This window comes from Armigeres subalbatus, chromosome 1, assembly GCF_024139115.2.
Source record: "Armigeres subalbatus isolate Guangzhou_Male chromosome 1, GZ_Asu_2, whole genome shotgun sequence".
NCBI classification, from domain to species: domain Eukaryota; kingdom Metazoa; phylum Arthropoda; class Insecta; order Diptera; family Culicidae; genus Armigeres; species Armigeres subalbatus.
In genome coordinates this window covers 65,907,657-65,931,294 of record NC_085139.1, presented here as the reverse complement: position 1 = coordinate 65,931,294, position 23,638 = coordinate 65,907,657, and the positions used below count along the sequence as shown (strand labels likewise).

At 41.0% G+C, this 23,638-nt stretch overlaps 2 protein-coding genes and 1 long non-coding RNA gene across 8 annotated transcripts in view; all 3 read right to left on the bottom strand.

Moving 5' to 3' along the window:
- LOC134226523 (ankyrin repeat domain-containing protein 50) overlaps window positions 1-3,886 on the bottom strand; it is a 69,072-nt gene extending 65,186 nt beyond the window's left edge. For 2 of the 6 annotated variants that reach the window (XR_009983502.1, XM_062707358.1), the window contains exons 1-2: window positions 3,732-3,886; window positions 2,359-2,785 (exon numbers count right to left, since the gene is read on the bottom strand). The gene's annotated coding sequence lies outside the window, so the exon portion shown is untranslated. Of the gene's footprint in view, window positions 1-2,358; window positions 2,848-3,369; window positions 3,497-3,731 lie in introns of those variants that run through there. The other 4 variants (XM_062707365.1, XM_062707381.1, XM_062707391.1 and 1 more) reach the window with 4 other exon arrangements.
- A 9,436-nt stretch (window positions 3,887-13,322) lies between these two features.
- LOC134209321 (uncharacterized) lies at window positions 13,323-14,221 on the bottom strand. The gene is made up of 2 exons (XR_009978749.1): window positions 13,765-14,221; window positions 13,323-13,695 (listed from the first exon to the last, which is right to left on the bottom strand). It is a non-coding gene; the product is annotated as an uncharacterized LOC134209321 (long non-coding RNA).
- Window positions 14,222-19,775: 5,554 nt separating this feature from the next.
- On the bottom strand, window positions 19,776-23,354 carry LOC134226515 (zinc finger protein 14-like). The gene is made up of 3 exons (XM_062707347.1): window positions 23,104-23,354; window positions 22,254-23,040; window positions 19,776-22,187 (listed from the first exon to the last, which is right to left on the bottom strand). Exons 1-3 carry the CDS (start codon window positions 23,127-23,129, stop codon window positions 19,920-19,922), a joined length of 3,081 nt encoding a protein of 1,026 aa, XP_062563331.1. The 5' UTR covers window positions 23,130-23,354; the 3' UTR covers window positions 19,776-19,919.
- Window positions 23,355-23,638: the final 284 nt, after the last annotated feature.

The window sequence follows — 23,638 nt, the reverse complement described above, 5'->3', positions numbered from 1 at the left end:
CTCTCGGAAGGAGGCTGAGCCTCTCGGAAAGAGGCTTCCGAGCCTCTCGGAAGGAGGCCTCCGAGCCTCTCGGAAAGAGGCCTCCGAGCCTCTCGGAAGGAGGCTTCCGAACCTCTCGGAAGGAGGCTTTCGAGCCTCTCGGAAGGAGGCTTCCGAGCCTCTCGGAAGGAGGCTTCCGAGCCTCTCGGAAGGAGGCTTCCGAGCCTCTCGGAAGGAGGCTTCCGAGCATGAAATAAGGTTTATGAGCAGCTTGGAAGGAGGAGGGAAGCATTCGATCTTCTTGCAACGAAGCAATTGAGCTTTTCGGGAAAAAATCTCTCAAGTGAAGGCTTCCGAACGTTCAGACTCTAGATTTTAGTTCATAAGCATATTCTTAACATATTTTTCAACATTTTATTTCAAGAATAGAATGGTAGAATGCATTGAAGATTTTGAAAATTTGTTTATTGGACGTTTTGTTCTTTCAATCTTTTGTCCCACATCCCTTCATACACTGTGATGGTTGTGGAGGGCAAAATTCAAATGGCTATGATTCACTGATCGCCTTGCATATTACAGTAATACTATGTTCGCTTTCTTTGTCGATGTGCAAAATACGTCTACGGTACCCGTTATTTCTTGTCGTAAGGGTGTACAAAATTCTTAAAAGGCACTTAGAAATGTCTCATAAAAATCATAGGCGGGGAAAGTTATTTCATGAAAATCATTGTTATCCGCCATTACACATTTTTGTCCGGTTTTCTAACACCATTTCGCACATGATCAACCCGAAATGTAGATGATAAACTTATCAAACTTTCTAAACACCGGCACCGGTAGCAACAAACTAAGTATGTATTAAGCTGGTTCAAAGAATAAATTTTGCTTCGTCTCGATTCAGTCGACTCTGTTTCACATTCTGGGTGTGATCCGATTGTTTGGGCTGATTTGGATAGAAGCTGCTTTAGGTTTTAGGTTTGTATGAGGATTGGTATGATGAGGTGGAATTTTTCATTGTACTGACTATGGCGCTTCCCCATTGGGCACCGGCAAGGAGCGATTCTATATGACTGGGGGTTAATAATCATGAGCTTCAACACTACAGGAATCGCATATCAATTCGTTGTTTAATATTGCACGAAGACTACGAGATATATTAGAATCGATTACTGATTGTTAGAACGATTAGTTAAGATATGGTTTTCGGTGAGTAAAGACTCCGGAGTGTAGCCTTTAGCTATGTGGGTTTTTTTTTCACACGCTGATTCGAGTAGGCTGCCGACTAAAATTCTTTCTTTCAATCGGCGTTTTCAGCAGATGATTTTCAACCAAACAATTAAGTTGATGAAAGTTTGATAAAAAAAAACAAAATACTGTAAAATATGCAGTGCAGACATTCTACGAAACAAATTCAGAAATAAAATTGGAAATAAATTAAGTTTAGTATATGAAATACAGTTTACACTCAATAAAATGTTGTGGAATCTATCATTCACTGTTCAGAACAGATATGCGAATGCAAAAATAGTAACTTAGTTTTGGAAACCATGCAATTAATAAATGTGGAAGTGCTGAGTCCCAGTTGGTGATGTAATGCCAAAAAGAAGAAGGTGTAGAGCAAACAACAGCAACAACAACATAATGATCTAAAAAAACCTAATTCGAAACATCTTATAAATAATTCAAAGCAATCACGAAAGCAGTCTGTAGGTGTAAAATGTTGTTAAATAGGCAAGAGAAAAGCAAAAATGGTAGAAACATAAAAAATCAACCCCAATTACAGAGTTGAATCGTAAACTTTTCTCATTACTTTCCTACCTTTGACAAAGTTGATGTCGCATACATACGCATACGTCGCAGCCCATTGAGCCAATGCAATAGGCATGAATGACTCCACCTAATTCAATTCAATTTCAAAATGACTCAGATGTACCTTCATACTGGTATGAGGCAATCCATCACATTAGATGAAGAAGACCAGGCGAGGAATTTTCTGATTATTATGATGGAGCTTCACTCTTCTTTCAGGCAAGCGAAGAAGATTGGTAAATAGTTGCGGTGGGTGGATACAAGAATAGAACCACGAGTAAAACAGAACGAAACAACGTAGGTATCATTGGGCAGCGACAGCAGTGCGGTGGCTGCTATTCGGTCGGTTGCCGGATTCGTCGGCACGCCGCATGGATGAAGTGCTCTAGACTTTATCGATTTTTTGCCTACACACTTTTTCCCTTGCAGAAGGCAGTCCTGGCTGCCATTATTATTCAGAAATGCAGAAGGTAGTTAGATCCTTTCGTAGAATGAATATGTGAATAGATTGTTTCCATTCTGAGCAACATATTAACAATGCAAAACAATTATAATTCATTTATTTCATACCTGTTTGAACACAGAGCGCGTTGTGACGTCTGAACGATTCGAATCAGGAGAAGTAAACCGGATGAAGGCAGCAGCAAGAAAGTCCTTTTTTGGCAATGTACGTCGACTGGCACTGGAAAGATTGATCAGCCAATAGTGTCGTGTGGTGTAGGAGTGTTCTCCACCTTGCACATCAATACATCACCGCTCTGCTTAGCGATGCAACAAACAGCAACGACGGCAAATGCAGGCGTTCATATCCACAGCATCATCAGCAGCATAATACGTGATCCCTTGTATTGCAGTCACTTCTTCCGCATCAAAAACATGAGTAACACTCTGCCACCAGGGCGTTGTAGGCGCTTCTACTCGGCACACAATTGCATGCAGTCCATCTTCGCTTTTCATGTGGTTTGATGGCTAAAATTTGCACAATTGGCTCTCAGACCTATCACCATAAACCATCCACTAGAGCTTCTTCCACCAGCATATTGGACGCCAAAGGGCCCACTCAATTCAACAAGGAGGAACAGCGATAACACTAGTTTACAGAACTTTTGATCTCAAATTAACTGAAGAATGCTTTCAATACATCAATTATAAAAGGCTGGATTAACGCATTTGATGATATAAGATCAGAATCCAAGTTATTTACCGATTAGACAATTTTACAAGTCCAATTTCAGATTTATCAGAATTGTTGTATGAAACTCTATATTCCAATAGATACGAATACGAGTTGGATCCGCAATTGAAAAATAATATTAATCTGAATATTTAGATATGTTCTTTACCGGAGTTATATCACCACATCATACTTCATAAATCGAGACCAAATTTAACATCTTAAATTGGAGTTCAAAAGTTTAGATTCATTCTGTAAGCCAGTGTATCGTTTGCACTTTTTTTAACTCTTCCTTCGTCGTTAGTTTTCTCCCAACATCTTCTTTGTGCTCCTGCTTAGTGCCCTGCACAGAAAACCGGATTGCCCCTGCCTGGAGCCCTTTCACAAAAAACTGTACCCTCACTTACTACTTGGACCTCTTGCACAAATCCAAAAGCAAACTTGCTGCCGAGATTTTTTTTCTCCAGACCAAATTATTTAATATTACGTTCCCGTTGAAAACATAACAAACTTTCAGCACAATTCTATGCTGATTCCATTTTCACCAACACACCCAATTTTTATCCGTGAGCTTTTCCTTCACTGTTTCCTTGAAATTGATTTTTGTTCCATCCACGCAAATTTAATCTAACCAGCGTTCCGCCCCTTCTGATGCTCCTTCTTCTGACCTACGTTCGCTTCCCAGCGGGAGGTTCCAGTGCTTCACTTCTGCTGTATTCAATGCACGAAAAATCGGTCGAACCCTCAGCCAGAGCTGGCATTTCCTTACCCATTGGATTTGTTACATCACTGGCTTTGCGAAACGGATCACTGCGTACCGGAAGGAATGCATTTTCCACCGAAAATAAGCGTAAAACCAGGCAGCACTCGCGTCGCGTCGCGCACGGATTCACTTGCACTTCTGATTTGGCTCTTTGGGAAGAAAATAAATTTTCACCACTGTTTTTTTTTCTTCTTCATCGTCCCACCCTTCTTTAGTTTGGACTTTGGAGATAGCGTCTGTCAAAAAAAAGATCCACAGCTTGCATGCAATTATGATCCACATTAGGGTAGTTCAAAATAAAAAGATGGTTATTCACTGTTTATAAATTTCTCGAGCAACATATGATTAGGGCCGAAAAACCAGCAAAGCTGAACCGAGAAAAATTGAGGTTCAAATTTTCTATGACTAATTTAGTTCATTTATTGAAGAAGAAACTCATTTCATTGCCAAAACCATGTCAATACTATACGTAAATGGTTATATTATTAAGATTAATCGAAAAACCATTCGAAATGTACAAAATTTCAGCTAAAACTCGCATTACTCGCATCACCGGCAACACGTCTGGTTTTTAAGCCGTTTGCTCAAAGCTACTAACACCATCGGATTTGTTTAGATTTGTTAGCCAGAGCAGTTCTGCTATGCGATATATAGAAAACCTCCCAGGTAACCATTAAGCACTTTAATAAGCCTTATATAAACCATATAACAACATTTCAGTGCCTGTAAGCTGTATATATGATTTTTAAGTGCTAATTAGCCGTATCCAGCTTTCCACGCTAGCCATAATGGCGAATGCTATAAATAATTCTGACAGTAACTGCTTCCGACGCTCAAATAATTCCGACGCTGAGCGATGCCATAGCAACCATTTTATCTTGTTTATTTACTAATGGTAAAAAAAATTGGAAAGGTGCAGGTGCCATTTTAATTTATTTAATACAAAATTGTATCCTTTCAGGCCTCAACTTTGAAGCATCGGAAGAAAATCTTTGTAATTTGCATTTCATTTTTTATGCACGGCAGCAACTCACAGGATGTTTTACACAAAACGCTGGACATATCGCTCACGCTCGTCAAACATGAAGTCGCTCCGAAATCTAAATATGTCTTGGCTTTCGAGTCCCTGGTGGCCCTTATTATATTCAGAAATACACGCTCTGTTCTTATGGGTGTTAAAATCAATCGTTTACTGAAACCTCAACAGTTTTTTTTCTTCCATGTTCCTGAAAAACAGAGGAACTTTCCTAGTTCCATAAACCAGACCTTCAACTAAGTTTAAATTCACAGAATATAACTAAACATGCCCGGTAGCAGCCCTTACCTATACGTAGAACAATGAATAGAAAAATGCTGAGGATAAAAATATAGGAGAGATTATAAATTTATCGCCATAACGGAAAAAAATCCAAGAAAGAAACGCCTGTACTGAATGATTGATTTTCAATTAAAGTTGCCTGCATATAAAATTGATCTAAGCATTGCTCTTACTTGACAACACAATGAAATTGGTAATGCTATAGGCAGCCAGATAACGGCTTATTAATTTACCTCTTAAGAAAGATTATAAATCATCATACTTCCTCAGCACACCGGTTGACTTGAATAGCTCATAATTTGAATATTCACAGTACTCAAAAAATATGTACAAAAATATTCTATTGCTAAATATTAATTTTGTTTTTGTTAAATTGCATTTTATTAAATCCAATTTGTTTTCTTTGAATTTATTTAAACTTGATTTCACAACCGTTTGTACCGCAATCACTTAAGCATTCTAAGAACCAACTGCTTCATCACCGCTGAACTCTGAAGCCCTGCACGCAATGGAACGAAACGGCGACGGTAACGGCAGAATTCAACATATAATATGTGTGGCCAATAGTCAAATCTTACCGTTACCGTCGCCTGTCCGTTCCATTACGTTTAGGGCGTTATACGGTGCTTATCCATACGCTTAAATCTGGTTTAGCGCCTGAAGAGGGGTAAAGAGATTCGCCCTGATAGTTTTTAAACACAAATTAGCTATGCAAATCCTTCTAACTTCATCTTCTTGAACCTACAAGTATATTATACAGTTTGCATGAAATTACAGAAATTGGGCGCTGTCTAATAACTTAATTGATCGACCAAAAAACTGATGAACAATCAAGAGAGCTTCCAGAGCATCTAGCAGCGAACCCGGTCCAATAGAAAATCAACGTAATGACGTCATAATAGCTTCTCTTTCAGTATTTAGCATTAAAGCTAAATCATATGTTATCCTCGCAACATAGGTAGAGTTCATAACCATTCGTCAAATGAAGTTTCATGCTTCCATGCTAAAATATGCAATGCTTTTCTATTACAAATTCACAGGCATTTACCTTTAGGATAGTTTTTTCTGTTTTCTCAGCTTACTCAATAAAATAACTCAGTAAACAAACAATGTGAAATGGTTGCTAAGATACCACTCAGCGTCGAAATCATTTCAGCGTCGGAAGCAGTTAATGTCAAAATTATTTATAGCAGTCGCCATTATGGCGAGCGTGGAAAGCTGGATAAACTTCAAGCATGAAAAGAAGCCGTATATCGGTATATAACGCTTTGATATAAGCACTGTGGATTCAAGCCGAATAAGAGAATTATTGTTACCAATTTAGAGCTACTATCTATGACGTTTTGGTAGAATCAATAACAATCACACCTAGAATATTATAACCTGTCTCTTTTACTCGCATTAAAAACATTTGTTTTTGTAATCAGTCGTGTATGCTTTTCAATATTGCTACAATGATAAATAATAATCTGCAGCCAAGTCTGCATCATATTACATGGAAAATGCCATAAAAATGTTTCATGAGCTGTGAATTTATTCTACAGCAATATTTATTAATCTTCACCTGAAAGATATTTTCTAAATGGGTTTCTTAAATACAAACAAATCCATCTATAAATAATTACAGATTGTATTATTTTCCTCGTCATTTTTAATACCTTCTCGCCCTTGATAAAGAGGCAGATGAAATCCTTCTGCTTTTTATCCCTTCCAATCATACATCCATGCAGATCCGTGTTGGATCAGATGGTAAAGCAAGCGACAAACCTAAACAAAAAGCATCAAACACAGCTCCAAGCGTTCAAGTCCGGAGTTAAGGCTGCCTTACACCTCGGGAAAATTTTCCGCCGGATTTTTGCCCCGTGTATTTTAAATGGGGCCGGAATTTTGATTTTCCGTGCCCAAATCCCGAAAACATCGCATATGTAAAAATGCATGGGGAAAAATTCCACGAACCAAATTCCCGAGGTGTGAGGCTACCTTTAGATTTAATTAGCAAAAAATTGAATCCCCAATAGGAATAAAAGAGAAAGAACGCATTAGAATGTAAACAAGTATTTTCCATTTCATTTTTTTTCTTCCGTTCCAACTCGTCTAAAAAAAACCCAGTTATAACCCATTACTCGTTAGTCACATGTAAGCGTGTACACTAAATCGATTCCCGCCGTGATTTGACGTCTATTTGTTTTCAGATTGAGCACTCACACCCAAATATTATACACGGAAAATCAAACTTTTTTGAGTGTATTGAGTGTGAGAAAAAGATGACTGTGAGAAAAAAAATCTCGCAATACTCTTATAAAGTGCAAAAAGCGCAATATTTATCATTTTATTTTATTTAAATACTATTTTATTTATCAATGTAACCGAAAACCGGAAATGCTTTTTTTAGGCTCACTTTATTCCCCACAATATTCACTGTCTCTACTCTTTCACTGTTTAAGGCTACCTTACACTTCGGGAATTTGGTCCGCGGATTTTTTCCCCATGTGTTTTTGCATATGCGATGTTTTCGGGAATTGGGCACGGAAAATCAAAATCCCGGCCCCATTTAAAATACACGGGGGCCAAAATCCGGCGGAAAATTTTCCCGAGGTGTAAGGTGGCCTTTATTCTGATAAGCAAATTATTTGGAGCTGTTTATACGAAAACATAAATTTATTGCCGATTTCACCAATTTGTAGAGTTATGTGTAGATTGTGATTTGTTCGTACCTTTTTCTCACACTCACTCTTATTTCGGGTTGATCGATTTTTGTTACTGAAATTTACCCAGTTATAACCCATTACTCGTTAGTCACATGTAAGCGTGTACACTAAATCGATTCCCGCCGTGATTTGACGTCTATTTGTTTTCAGATTGAGCACTCACACCCAAATATTATACACGGAAAATCAAACTTTTTTGAGTGTATTGAGTGTGAGAAAAAGATGACTGTGAGAAAAAAAATCTCGCAATACTCTTATAAAGTGCAAAAAGCGCAATAATTGTATTATTTTTTTTATACCCACGCATGTGTTTAAATATCAATAACAGCTGTAAATTGATTGCTTGTAGCTATAAAGCATTGACGCTGTCCTAAAACTGCTCAGTAATTTCTGTTTAAAACAATTGGTTTACTATCCAAATTTAAATTTGGTATTTCCAAATTCCAAATTCAATCCAAATCCAATCAAAATTCAATCCAAATCCAATCCGAATCCAATCCAAATCCAATCCAAATCCAAACGAAATCCAATCAAAATCCAATCCTAATCCAATCCAAATCCAATCTAAATCTAATCCAAATCCAATCCAAATCCAATTCAAATCCAATCCAAATACAATCCAAATCCAATCCAAATCCAATCCAAATACAATCCAAATCCAATCCAAATCCAATTCAAATCCAATCCAAATCCAATCCAAATCCAATCCAAATCCAATCCAAATCTAATCCAAATCCAATCCAAATCCAATCCAAACCAATCCAAATCTAATCCAAACCAATCCAAACCAATCCAAATCTAATCCAAACCAATCCAAACCAATCCAAACCAATTCAAACCAACCAAACCAATCCAAACCAATCCACATCCAATCCAAACCAATCCAAACCAACCAAACCAATCCAAACCAATCCAAACCAATCCAAACCAATCCAAACCAATCCAAACCAATCCAAACCAATCCAAACCAACCAAACCAATCCAAACCAACCAAACCAATCCAAACCAATCCAAACCAATCCAAACCAATCCAAACCAATCCAAACCAATCCAAACCAACCAAACCAATCCAAACCAATCCAAACCAATCCAAACCAATCCAAACCAATCCAAACCAATCCAAACCAATCCAAACCAATCCATATCCAATCCAAACCAATCCAAACCAACCAAACCAATCCAAACCAATCCAAACCAATCCAAACCAATCCAAACCAATCCAAACCAATCCAAACCAATCCAAACCAATCCAAACCAATCCAAACCAATCTAAACCAATCCAAATCCAAACCAACCAATCCAAACCAATCCAAACCAATCCAAATCAAACCAAACCAATCCAAACCAATCCAAACCAAACCAACCCAAACCAATCCAAACCAATCCAAACCAATCCAATCCAACCAAACCAATCCAATCCAAACCAATCCAAACCAATCCAAACCAATCCACATCCAATCCACATCCAATCCAAACCAATCCAAACCAATCCAAACCAATCCAAACCAATCCAAACCAATCCAAACCAAACCAATCCAAACCAATCCAAACCAATCCAAACCAATCCAATCCTAATCCAATTTAAACCAATCCAACCAATCCAAACCAATCCAAACCCAATCCAAACCAATCCAAATCCAATCCAAACCAATCCAAACCAATCCAAATCCAATCCAAACCAACCAAATCCAATCAAAATCCAATCCACATCCAATCCAAATTCAATCCACATCCAATCCAAATCCAATCCAAATCCAATCCGAATCCAATCCAAATCCAATCCAAATCCAATTCAAATCCAATCCAAATCCAATCCAAATCCAATCCAAATCCAATCCAAATCCAATCCAAATCCAAATCCAATCCAAATCCAATCCAAACCCAATCCAAATCCAATCTAAATCCAATCTAAATCCAATACAAATCCAATCCAATCCAAATCCAATCCAAATCAAATCTAAATCAAATCCAATTCAAATCCATCCAAATCCAATCCAATCCAAATCCAATCCAAATCCAATCCAAATCCAATCCAATCCAAATCCAAATCCAATACAAATCCCATCCAAATCCAAATCCAATCCGAAACCAATTCAAATGCAATCCAAATCTAATCCAAATCCAAATCGAATAAAGTGAGCCTGAAAAAAGCATTTCATACTCAGCCGCTGGATGCCAGAACAGACGCTGTTGGAGCCGCACCTCCTTGGTGAACAGACGCTCGGTCATGTCGTAGCCAAGCAAATCCGTTCACCAACTTATTTTTTTGTTGAAAATAAGCGTTGGACACTTGCAAACAAATGACGTGTTTATGCCTCAAGAAACGAACACTGAATGATCTTCATATATTTTCTTTATCCCCTTCTAACAAGTAACAATCTAGAATTCTATGTCAGCCAACTGAGATTCAATTTCAAATTTCTACTCATTAGCTTCTTAGTATGCTGGCATTTCAAATGCCTACCACGATAGAATTTCAAATTCGTTATTTATCATTTTATTTTATTTAAATACTATTTTATTTATCAATGTAACCGAAAACCGGAAATGCTTTTTTCAGGCTCACTTTATTCCCCACAGTATACACAATTTAAAATAACTTGAAGCTAGTTTTTCTAAATAAACAATATAAAGTGAACGGCCTAAAACCCAAAGCAAACATTCCGCATGGTAGTTAAGGGCGCCAACAAAGGACTTAAAAACTACTACGATGCAAATGGTTTATAAGACGTTCACTCAAAATAGCAATTAATGTATTTCTTAAGAGATATCAAGTACGGAGTTTTAACTAGCATGAAGAATAATTTACAAAGCAATCGTTCATGCCAGAAAATCAAAAATCATGGTTTTGGTTTATAAGCCGTAATCATATGTTATGCGAGATTTGAAAATATGTTCAAAGATGATTTAAAAAAAAAATTCAACTGAGTTGTTTGATTCACTTGCCCAGTTAATAGCCCAGTTTATAGTTTAAGCTTCTATAAAAAGCTGCATGTATCCGTAAGCAGGCTCTACCAAAGCGACCGTGTTCCACTCGAAGCACACAAGTCCAAGTCCTGATGGTATCAGGTGGAACACTAAACAGATCTGGCACGGCAGCCCTCCGACGAGACAAGAGGTTTTCGCAGGCCCAATCGCCTGTAAAACCACAACTTATGATCGAAATAAGAGATAATACCACTTTATATAATCGGCACAGTCTCAGACCCGTTGCCTGAGGATCACGATTGGAATCTTGGAACATGGAACTGCAAATCGCTAGGTTGCGACAGGATAATCTGCGATGAATTACATCCCGCAACTTCGACGTCGTAGCGCTGCAGAAAATTTGCTGGATAGGACAGAAAGTGAGAAAAAGCGGGCATCGATCAGCTACCTTCTAACCACCAACTCGCTGGGAACCGGCTTCATAGTGCTGGGCAAGATGCTCCAACGCGTGTTTGGGTGGGAGCCAATTAGCGCAATGATGTGCAAGCTGAGAATGAAAGTCAGCATCATCAACACACGAAGGGCGACCCGACGACGAGAAAGAAGCGTTCTATGCACAGCTGGAGCAGACAATGATGAATGTCCACTGCGGGACGTCAAAATCGTAATCGGCGAAATAAACGCTCAGGTAGGAAGGGAGGAACCGGACAGTCTGCATACCGTATCGAAGCACTTTCTTCCTCTGCAAATATATCCACAAGGCCACATGGAGATCACCCAACCAGGAAAAGGAAAACCAAATAGACCATTCTAATCGACGGTAAATTCTTCTCCGACATCACGAACGTCCGCACACGCCTCGAAGTCGAACGCTGCGGCTTAACATTGAGCGGCTACAAGACGGTAGACTAGCCCAAGACTTCGTGCTGCAGCTGGAAGTGACACTCCTAACGGAAGAGCAGCTAGGCGCAGCTTCTCTTGAAGATGGCTGATAATGACCTGCGACTTGTAACCTTTGCTGCTGCTAGAGGGATGGCAATCAGCAGTACCTACTTCGCACGTAAGAATATCCGCAAAAACAACTGGCAACATCCGAGTGGAGACACTTGTTCACAGATAGACCACGTGCTAATCGACGGACGACATTTTTCGGATGTTGTAGATGTAAGGTCCTTCAGAGGTCCGAACATTGATTCGGATCACTACCTTGTAGTTGCGAAAATTCGTGCGCGACTTGTCAGTTGAAGGAGTTGCTGAACTGTACCACCAGAAGTTGGACGAGCGGATAGGAGATGCCACCGGATCTGGCGACGTCAACATATTGTGGGAAAATATCCACGAAGCTGTGACTACGACAGCGCAGGAAGTGTTAGGCACTGTACAGCGATGCCAACGAAATGGTTGGTTTGATGAGGAGTGCCAGCGAGTGATGGACGAGAAAAATGTTGCTAGGAGTCGAATACTAGTGGCTCTTAAGAGCCCCGCACATAGGATACGTTTGCGTTGCGTTTGACACATTTCCCATGGGAAAACTGTCAAACGCAACGCAAACGTATGCTATGTGCGGGGCTCTTTACCCGTTCCAACAGAGAGCGGTACAGTGTAGCATAGACTGGCCCAGGAAACAAAAAGTTGTCTAATTCCACGGGGCACCCCCCAGGATTGTGTCTTTGGGTGAGAAAATCAATCTCTGAAAATTTCAGCTCAATCGCTTGTTGCATAAGCTGGCGCATTTGATTTGAAGTTTGTATGGGGATTTCAGCCAAAATGTATAGGAAAATACACCTCCGTCACTCATTCGATCTGGAAATTGGTTCTGATTGCTCGATTGACCTCAGAATTGCAAAAACGGCAGTTGGTATGCTACAGAACAATTTCACAGAACATTGCATGATGTTTAAATGAACTTTTATATAATTTTCGGCTGATTTATTAGGAGCTGATTTTTGTATTTTTGGGTGTTTTGATCGAATCGCATACGCATACGACAAGTCGAGTCAAGTACAAGACACTGAAGACGACCACACAGTTGTGGTCGAAATACGTATCTGCAAAGATAACGAAAATTAACTGGTGGAATTAAATGGACAGTACTTAATTCGTCTTAGACGGTTTAATACATTCCACTAATAAGAGCTTAATATATTTTTCTGACTACTTTTTAATCAAATCAATATCACTAGCTGAGCCCGTCGCATTCAAAGACCACCACTTCCATTTGACGTACACAATATTTTGAATATAAAACAACAAAATAAAAAAAAAATAGAATTACCTCAGCTCAGATTTGAATATCATACCTTTGCTTGAAAGTCCTTCGTCTTACCATATGACTCCATCTCACACTTCGAAAAACCTTTTGAAATAAGCAGAACAGATGAAAGAACTGTCATCTATTTTTAGAACAACATCAATATCGCTCCATTCTTAAATCAATAGCCTTGAACCTGTAAATTCAATAGCATAGCACTAGCAATTCTAGTGGAGACATTATTGGTGCTAATCGAAGTGCTAATCATTTCAACATCCAGTTGATCAATCGTGTTGATGTTATGGAATTGTCTGCATTCAACACACTTGTGAAAGGTGTGACACCACTTCAAAATCAAAGGAATATCATTTTCAATAATAGTGATTGTAAAGTTTCATTCAATAGATGTAACAGTGACATCTTTTTAGTTATTTATTTTCGTAGTTTTATAATTATAACATTTCAGAGTTCGTGCTTATACTGCACTTTATGAATAAACTAAATGAGTGTATCATATACATCAAATATTAGGAATAATCTTTGTGGTCGAATCCGAATAACTTTGAAACGGCTGGATAGATTTTCCTCATTCCTTCAGCAAATTTTGTCGGAGAATATTTATCACTATTCATGATAACGTCTGCCGAGTCAGTTAGTTATAAGTGAAGAAACTTTTGTCCAGAATCCTTGTCGTAGCTCGCTTTCATTACAGAGCAAACGGAGGAGCTCACAGAATACATAAGCCTTGAGCTCGGCCTTGAGCATCTATAACGTGAAAAATAGTACTAATCTAATTTCTTCCTCTATTGAATCAATAATATCAGCTTTGCTTACCGTCATATGAGCAGGAACTAATAATTGGTTCCTGATATGAGGATCCGGTTGATTTGCTGGGGTATCCGGCCATAGGACAATAAAGACCTTTCGATTGAAAATGATGGATTCAGAAAACTTGAAGGCAAATGGATTACTTTGTTACTTACAAGTTTTGCACAATCTCCCTATATACCGCTCAGCATCGAAGCCTCGATCGAAAAACATTTAAAATGTTAATAATTTAGCAAATAAATTGACAACAGCCGTAAAAGCTAATTTTGGTAATGACAACAGACCGGAAATTTTCTTTTCTCACTATAGGTTACTTTTTACGCATTTTAAGTTTTGTATGCATACTTCAAAAAGCGTAAATAATACTCCTCAACTATACCTAAAAAGTATGCATTTTTTGACGTATAGGCGATATTCTCTAAAGTGATTTGAAAGTACTCCTAAAATGTGTATCCCAATGTTACCGTGTATGTTCATGTGCACGCGTGTGTTTCTTTTGACTTCATTACATTTTGGCGACGATTGGAAAAAAAATGGATTAAATTTGTTGCAAAGGGCCATACATGTAGTGTAGCATAGATTAAATTCGATGAGTGATTGGCGATTAAAGGTTGCATGAAGAAGAAGAAGAAGTCGAAGGATGATATTAGAAAAATATTGCACGGGAAAGCATACGGAAATTTTTTAAAAACTCTTCTCAAAAATTCTAGAAGCAATTTAATTAAAAACGGAAAGCAGTACGGAGTTGGACTTTTCTTATACTGTGTATTAGATATGATATCATAAAATAAAATTTGAAATCTAAAAATTGCGTTTAATATGCAGTAGAAGGATAGTCCAACCCCGTACTGCTAACCGTTTTTAATTAAATTGCTCCTAGAATTTTTGAGAAGAGTTTTAAAAAACTTCCCGTATGCTTCCCCATGCAATATTTTTCAAATATCATCCTTCGACTTCTTCTTCTTCATGCAACCTTTAATCGTCAATAAAGAATTCGTGGTTTTTCTTAAGAAAAAGCCCGAAAAATTGTGTTGAGGGGGTGAACATAACCTCAAGCAGGCGTCGGAGCGGCAAAGAAAACAGAAGTCGGAAACAAAACGCTTCGCAAGGTGAAGCAAACTTCTGCGAAGAGGAAACAAAACAAAAGCAAGTAAAAAAAATGGTTCGCCATAGTTGCGTAAAACGAAGATGGAAAGCAGCAAACCAACCCTGCTGGCTTTCGATACGGCGGATACTTCATCTATCGGAACGTGCTGGAAGAAGTGGAAGCGATCACTCGATTTGTTCCTCGAAGTGAATTGTGTTGCTCTTATCTGAAGAAGTCTTATCTGTTGCATTTCGGTGGATCACAGATACAAGACATCTCTTACGATACACCTGGATACGATAATCCTCCTCCGGCTAACTCGGATGTATACAAAGAAGCGATCAATTTGCTAGACGCTCATTTTGCACCTTTTTCCAATATTCCATATGATCGTTACGTGTTTCGGCAAAAAAAAAAACAAGCAGAGGACGAATCCGTCTTCGAGAGCAAGGTCGGTTGTGTGACTACGGAAATGCGCTCGATATGCGCGTAACAGAACAAGTATTCGACAATTCCGTGTCGGATGAACTGCGTGAACTTATTATCAAGAAGAGGTTAATGAATGTGGAAGACAGAAAAGTGCTATCGATGCGGAAACGTTGGACATTTCACAAACGATAAGTGTTGTCCGGCGAAGAACAAAGTGTGCGATGACTGTAAATTAGTGGGTCATTTCCGAAAAATGTGTAAAGCCAAGCCGGAAAACCGAAAAGTGAAAGATAGAAGAAACAAGAAAGTGTGGCAAGTTGAGAAGTCAGAGTACAAGAAAGCCGCTTCGGGCTTCAGCGACTCCAGCACTGAAGATAGCGACGACGATGTACAACATATTTATTCAACTGGGAACAAGAACGACCGGATTGCATGTTACACAGGGGGCGTTAAGTTAGATTGGATCGTGGATACCGGATCTCATGTCAACGTAATAAGCCGAAGCACATATCGCCACCTGAAGGCTTCCGGGAGTAAACTCAGCGACGTCCAAAAGTCGAGCAAGATACTCCGTGTCTACGGGGACGGCAAACTAAATGTTTACAAAACTTTTAAAACGGAAATTGCCACCCGGACGCAAAAAAAGTGTTTCACGAAGTGTATGTTGTGGACATCGGAACAGGCGCTAATTTGCTGAGCAAAACTACGTCTATAAGGATTTGGGGATACTGGGAATCCATGAAGAGGCATTCTGCGTTCCAGGAGAAGACGACATCAAAGTAGGAAAAGTCAAAAATCTGCAAGTGAAAATACATATCAACAAAGACGTGGTACCAGTCCAGCAGCCCTGCAGGGTTTAACCGATTCCTTTGCAGAGCGTTGTCGAAGATAAACTGAATGATTTGCTGAAACAGGACATTATAGAACTGGCACCATTGAAGATTACTTGGGCGTCGCCGCTTGCAGTGACGCCTAAGGATGGAGGAAAAAAATGTACGCCTTTGTGTTGACATGCGTATGGCTAATAAAGCCATAATTCCTGAACGACATCCGTTGCCAACTTACGACGAAACAATGCCTCATCTGAATGGCTGCAGGTACTTCACGAAGATCGATCTGGTTAAAGCGTTCCACCAAATTGAGCTGGCTCCGGAATCTCGCGAAATTACGACTTTCGTGCCACCGAACGCGTACTACCGTTACAAAAGGCTAATGTTCGGAATGAACTGCTCAGCCGAAATATTTCAACGAGAAACCGAAAGAATTTTGAAAGGGTTGAAAGGCGTCTAGGTATTTATCGACGACATTCTTATCTATGCGGAGACAAAGAAAGAGCACGATGTAAGAGCTCAACTAGTTCTACAAAGACTCAGCGAACACGGACTGACAGTTAACATCAAAAAGTGTGAGTTCGGGAAGACGTCAGTGAATTTTATGGGTCACACCTTGTCGGAGCAAGGCATATTACCTATAAACGCTAAGATTAGTGCTATCTAATCCTTCAAACAACCGCATAATACCGCCGAAATGCGTAGTTTTCTAGGCCTAGTGAACTACGTGGGCAAGTTTATTCCAAATCTTTCAGAAATGTCGTGCCCACTGAGGCAAATGACACTGAAAGGTACCAAGTACGAATGGACTAGTGAACGACGACGATGCTTTCGGCAAATAAAACTTGCCCTTTGTAACCCTAAACACCTCGGATACTACAGTCCATCGAACCGCACACTGCTTATCACCGATGCCAGTGACAACGGACTGGGCGTTGTCTTGCTCCAGATGATTCACAACGATGCTCGTGTGATCAGTTATGCAAGTAAAACTTTAACCAATGTAGAGCTTGAGCTTGAGCTTGATTGACTGCTCGTAGTTGCTACTCCATTATGACCAGATCAGCTGTTCTTGCACAGGGAACCAACAGATGTTTGCTTGGGACTAGCACACAGCTTCAATGTACAAGTACTGGTGATCTCATTTGTTAGGTCATACTGGCACCTGCCACGTCAGAATGCAAGTCAATGTAGGGAGGGGGAGGACATGATGATGCAATCACTCGCCCACTGCAAGCCGAATATACCTCTGCACTTGCCACGAGTTCATGCGGAATTTGTTGGAATTTTTGGGTTAGGTTCGAGAGGCAGACGTCCGTCTTGGTTAACGAGCTGCCAATGTGATAGATAGGAGAATGAAGGCAACTGATGGAATTTCTAATTGGATGTAGGAAACGAGCTCTAGTTCATTTCCAGTGGCGTCGCGTAACCTCACTTTTAACCTCTGCACTGATACGAAAAATGAAAATTTTGATATTTCTACAGCCCAAATGGAAAATAAAATTATCAGAGTCGTTTAAACTAATCAAAATCTAGTTGTTCTATACATTTCCGCACAAAAATTCCTTAAATTTAAATCCAGTGCACAGGTAGATTGAGGTTAGGGAAACGCCACTGTTCATTTCCAATTCTAGCAGATTACTATTAGAATACTCAAGTTGAAGCCATAGGAATAGTAGTAATGGAAACGGTATGGAAGTCCATTTCCAGTTCGAGCGATTGCTAGAACATGGGAAATATAGAGAAAGATACAAAGTAGGAGAATGGAACGGACTTGGGATTGGACTCACGAAATCCTGCGTATGAGGCAGAAGCAGTAGCCATATGATTACCAAGCCCGCTTGTAAAACTTTAACCAATGTAGAACGGAAATACTCAACACTTGACTAGGAAGCTTTGTCTATCGCTTGGGCGACTGAACGCATTCAAATGTACTAAACTGGTTTGGAATTCACGATACAAACGGATCACAAGCCCCTTGTTGATATGTTCAGTGACACATCATCTCCACATAAGAGGCAAGAAAGGTGGGTGTTAAGGATGCAGTGCTTCCGGAATCGTATGATACATGTTCCAGGAAAAAACAATATTGCGGATCCATTGTCAAGGCTTCCTGAGGAACTGAAATGTAATACGTTTGACAAAGGTGCTGAGGCAGCTCTTTACGGTGTAGCAGAGGTCAGCAGGCCGACAGCGGTAACGATGAATGAGATCATAAATTGCTCACAAGTGGATATGGAAATACAAAACGTTCGGAAAGCTCTTCAAGACGACAAATGGAAAGGTGTTTTGAAGCGGTACGCGGTACGTACGGACAGACAAACCTACAAACGCAACACATCACATGTGAAACCTTTGATACGCCAACAGTCTATCGTTGAGGAGGATTCATCAGCTGTTGCGACTTCATCCACGCCCATGGATTGAAAGGGCGCACAATCCGTGGAAAATCCTAAGCCTACCAGACCGAATCGCTTGAAAATGCGACCCCAGCGCTATGATGACTACAACATTGATTGAAGAGTGATAGAAATAAAAGTTCTTCAAAATATGATAAGTGGGGCGATTCAAGTATGACGTCCACTACTTTTTGGGATTTCTAGACCCCCCCCCTCTGTCACGCTTTTTTGTATACCTAGTATATGTACTGTCACAAAGTCTCAGACCCCCTCCCCCCCTTAAACCTGTGACATCATTATTGAACCACCCCAGAGAGATATGTTGTGATTCAAATTGCCTGGCAACACAGTCGTATGAACGAGATCAGAAATAAAAAGTTATGTTCATGTGCACGCGTGTGTTTCTCTTGACTTCATTACACAGTTGACATCCACACCGATGCCAGCGAGATTTTTATTTATGGAAGGTCTTGCTCCATGAGACATTCAGCCCCCTTTTTTTGGTGGGGACATTCGCCCCCGGCCGTTTCTTAGGGTCAACCGGTTTTCTGACCTTCTCCCGACGTTTGTCCAAATCCTTTCTCTCTGGTGCTACTGGCTTGGCACTAGCTCCTTTCTGATCGGCTTCCAACCCGACCTTATTGAGTTTAGGAGTTGCACCGGTGGAGGCCGGAGTTCTGCAGTCTGTCGCTTCGCCAGCTGTTTTTCCTCAGTAAGGAGTCGAATCTTCAGTTGGGTTCAGTTAGCTCTCACTGCCCAGATCTTTCGTTCCGCCTCCTTACTGGCCTCTAGTAATACGTTCCATGGCCCCCTGATGCCACATTGGAGCAAGTGGATGGTAACTGCAGCAGACATCGCTGGGAAATTCGTGTTTTTTTTTTTTGGGAATATGGACCACAATGCTGGACTTCCACTGCTTAGGGAGGGTACCAGACATCCACTTCCCGTTGCTGCTTATTATAGGTGGAGTCATTTTCGGCCGGTTAGCAGATTTTTTATCATCGAGTGACCGCATTGGCTGCTTTTGTTCGAAAATTCTCATGGCTAAGCAATGAAGCTTAAAATATCAAAATTGTTCGTTGAGCGGTTGTTTCAATACCAAGCATATCATTATTTTTGAGAATTCTTCTTATTTATATCGGAGATTCAATGTTGCGACGATAATTTAACGACTCCGAAAGTTAGCAATAAATGACATGTAACTTTTGTGTATGTTGTTTTGCATTGAATTGTGATGGACCACTGGAGATTTGAATGTTACAAACAAACCGATTCGAATTTCTCAAATTCGCAAAACTTTATTACTAGATATTTCTCGGGATTAGGATGTAATTATATTTGTCGGGAATCATTTGAAATAAATGCATCTCTTACCTGTCTAATACACGCCCAAACACACAAATGACGACATCTACCTTAGTATTCGTTAAATTCCTTCCGGGCGGCCATCGCTTCCTCCTTGATCGAAACCACATTGGAGATCGTTGGCACCGAAGCATTCTGGCCGCCGTCATGCTCGGAATGATACTGTTCATCTTGGTGCTCTTGCGCCAACTCTGCGGACGCCTCCTGCTGTTCGTCATCGTCGTCGTCGTCGTCGATTTCCTCCACATCGCTGGAGATGGCAAAGACTTTTTTCGTCGGCGGGGACGTTTCCTCCATCGGTTCACTTGCTTCCACTTTTGTTTGTTCCACCTCAATCTTTTCCTGTTTTATTTTGAGTAGCAATCCTTTTTTGCCACCGGAAGATGGTCCAGGGCTGGGTGCCGGCTGTGATCCTGTACTCTGCACCTGATAGTTGTGCACGACGATCTGATGACGTACGCGGTCCTGGTTGCGGAGAAATTCGCGATTGCAAATAGTACACAGAAATCGCTGAACGTCCTTGGAGTCGTCCGAGTGGTACCGCTTTTTGTGTTGAATCAGAAGAACTTTTCTATCGAATTTAACATTACACTGATCGCAAGGGTAACGGTAGCCACCGACATGTAAGCGAATATGAGACACGTACGCATTTCTGTGAACGGTGCGTTTCGGACAGTGCGGGCATTTGTAGAAGAACTGTTGATCCGCATGGTGCTGCTGGTGGTGGGTCTGTAGCATTTGGCCGGTGACGAAAACCAGGGAACACAGAGCACACGGATATTCTGTAGTATCCGGCTCCAATTTAATTCGCTGTCGCTTTTGACCGCTGGCGGTCGTGGACGAGGCGACTTTTGCTTGTCTTTCAATACCGTGGAATACGGTATGGTGATAGCGGCGAGCGGATTTGCGGATGAAGATGCGAGGACAATAAGCGCACTTGAAGCGATTGGCAAGGGATAGGGAAGACCCTCCGGTGTGGTATCGCTGTTTGTGCCGCAGGAGATCAGCTGGTTTATAGAAACCAGCATCACATTGGTCACACTGATGAGGCAGCTTGCCCAGATGATTGAGGATATGCAATTTGAGGGTGTTTCGGTTGGTGAAAACCTTCTTGCAGTACTGACAAGCCATTGACTTTGGAAGGGACGAGAGAACTTGTTTAGCGATGGGTTCCTTGTCAGCGTGGTTGTGTGTTACGTGAATCGCACGAGCTGTCTTCGTCATCAGCTTCCGGGGGCAGTAAGGACAAGGGAAGCGAACCTTCTTTTCGCCATCATCGTCGTCCGATCCATGCATCTCTTCCATGTGGCGATCAACGTCCTTCTTTCGAATGAATCTTTCGTCACACTGATCGCACCCGAACGGATGCTCGCCAGTGTGGTTCATCATGTGCTCTCGAAGAGACGTCTTGTGTTTGAACAGTTTTGAGCAAACCGTGCATTTGAAGCGAACCGGAACGTCCGGATGTTTGAGGGCGAAATGTATTCGCATTGTTTTCATCGATGGAAATTTCCGCTCACATTTGGAGCAGGGGAAGTTGCTTTTACGACCTTCCCATACCGTGGGCAATTTTGCGGGAGATTCGATATTATGCACAACTTGCTCGTGACGGAATCGATCCTGATTGCGTACGAAAAATCGCTCGCATTGGTCACATTTGTAGCGCTCCAATACCTTATTCTTAGAATCTTCCCCGTGCCAGTTCTGTTTGTGCTTCTCCAGTTTAGTTCTTCGCTCAAAGCTGCTCCCACAGATGTCGCACTTGTGAGGCATAGTTCCATGATTTATGACACAGTGAGAACGAAGAGCAGTTCTATGCCGGAATACTTTCGGACAATCCGGGCATTTGTGCCGTTTGGAGACCTTCGGTTTCGTTGCTTCGTCCTGATCAGCATGATGTTCGGCAAAGTGAGCATCGATTGCTTCTCTGGAATCGAAATGCTCATTACATCCATCACAGGACAACACCTGCAACACCGGAATCGCTTCCGTCGGCGGAAATTCCGTAGGTTTCGAGTCGTGGAAATGCAGCATATGCAAATTACGGCCCGACTCCTGTAGGAATATTCTCGGACAAAGACTACACTTGAAGCGCTTGTCCGTGTAGCTCGGAGAGTTCTTATCGTGGTAGCGTGAAACGTGATTATCCAGTCGGGCCTTCATCGTGAACTTCGCTCCACATTCTTCACAAGAGAAGGGGAAATCCATCGTGTGGAAGCGGGTATGAGCCCGCAAAGAATTAGTCTCTGAGAACTTCTTGGAGCAGAAACGGCAAGAATATATCATCGACTGTTCAGGGTGCTGCTTACGGATGTGATTCTAGAAGCAGGAAAATGATAAAAAGTTTTGGGTATGAAATTAACAAATCCTTCCAATAATACTTACTTTGATCTCCTTCATCAGCCTGAACGTTTCCTGACATATCTGACAACGATAGGCTCCATCCGAGCTCACCTCAAATGGCAACGGTTTGAGCGGTTCCTCTTTTTCCCGTTCTTCACCTTTCGCCTCACTACTGGCCCTGGTAGAGGTTTCCATCGATTTTTCGTCTTCTTCTGAATCTTCCAACAACACTACTTGTTCCCCATCCAGGTTTCTCGGAGTCGTCTGCTCTCCCTGGCCATCGTCATCATCATCGTCGTCGTACTCATCTTGTTCCCTTTCCCCGTGCTCGTCCATTCTATATGGCTCAGGTTTTATCAACATATCGCCCTTGATCAGTTCTTCCTCTACCTCTTCGTCCAGCTCTTCGCCATCATCCTCCACCAATCCTTCCCCGTGAAGCGCCATTCCTCCTTCATTGACAGCTCCCTCATCATCGGTATCGCTCAAACAATAAACCATATCCTCTTCAAACCCGATTGCATTCTGTGCCAATTCTTCTTGCTGTTCCACTTTCACCTGAAAGTGCATAAACTCCAATCGTTTCCTCTGCAACACATCGTCCAATGTTCGGCACCGTTCCCGGTATTTGTGGAACCCCTCCAGCGTCATTTGGCACATCCGACAGACCGCACAGCGATAATCCACCTCCATCGTCACGTGAATGTCCACCAACTTGCCGATCAGTTCAATAACCGCTTGCTTCGGTTCTCCGTCCGGTGGAAACAGCGGTTCCACGTAGAAGCCGGAAAAACACAACCGGCAGTATGTCTCCGGGTTGTCATTGGGGCTGCAAAAAAAAATATTTTCATTGCTGCGGAATCTAACCACAACCACCGCATTCCATACTCACATATCGGGAATTGTGTCCGTGTCCATTTTTCAGCGGAGATAACACAAGACGACCCCCGTAAAACCCGCAATAAATCGATTAAAAGTCACAGCAGCAGCAGCTAATGATGTTGGACATTTTAGTTTTTCTTCCTTTTTCTTGTCGCGGTGATGCACTGATGGACTGCTGCGCTTTACACACTTCACACACCTCCCACACCGCACCAAACATACCTGATGCCACCCTCCACCACTCTTCAGATACCATAAAACAACCGAATGTCAAAAAATGTTGCACTGCGATGCACGATCACGAATGTCGCACGAAAGAAGAAAACAAGAAAAAAATTTCAAAACGACTTATCTGCTTTTGTAAACAAAGATTTAATCGACGATTTGACGAATCTGATAGCTCTCCCACGCAAACCAACACCATCAATAGGTAGGTGAAGGTTTCCACTTCCTGTTGATGGTGTTGGTTTGCGTGGGAGAGCTGTCAGATTCGTCAAATCGTCGTTTGAATCTTTGTTTACAAAAGCAGAGAAGTCGTTTTGAAA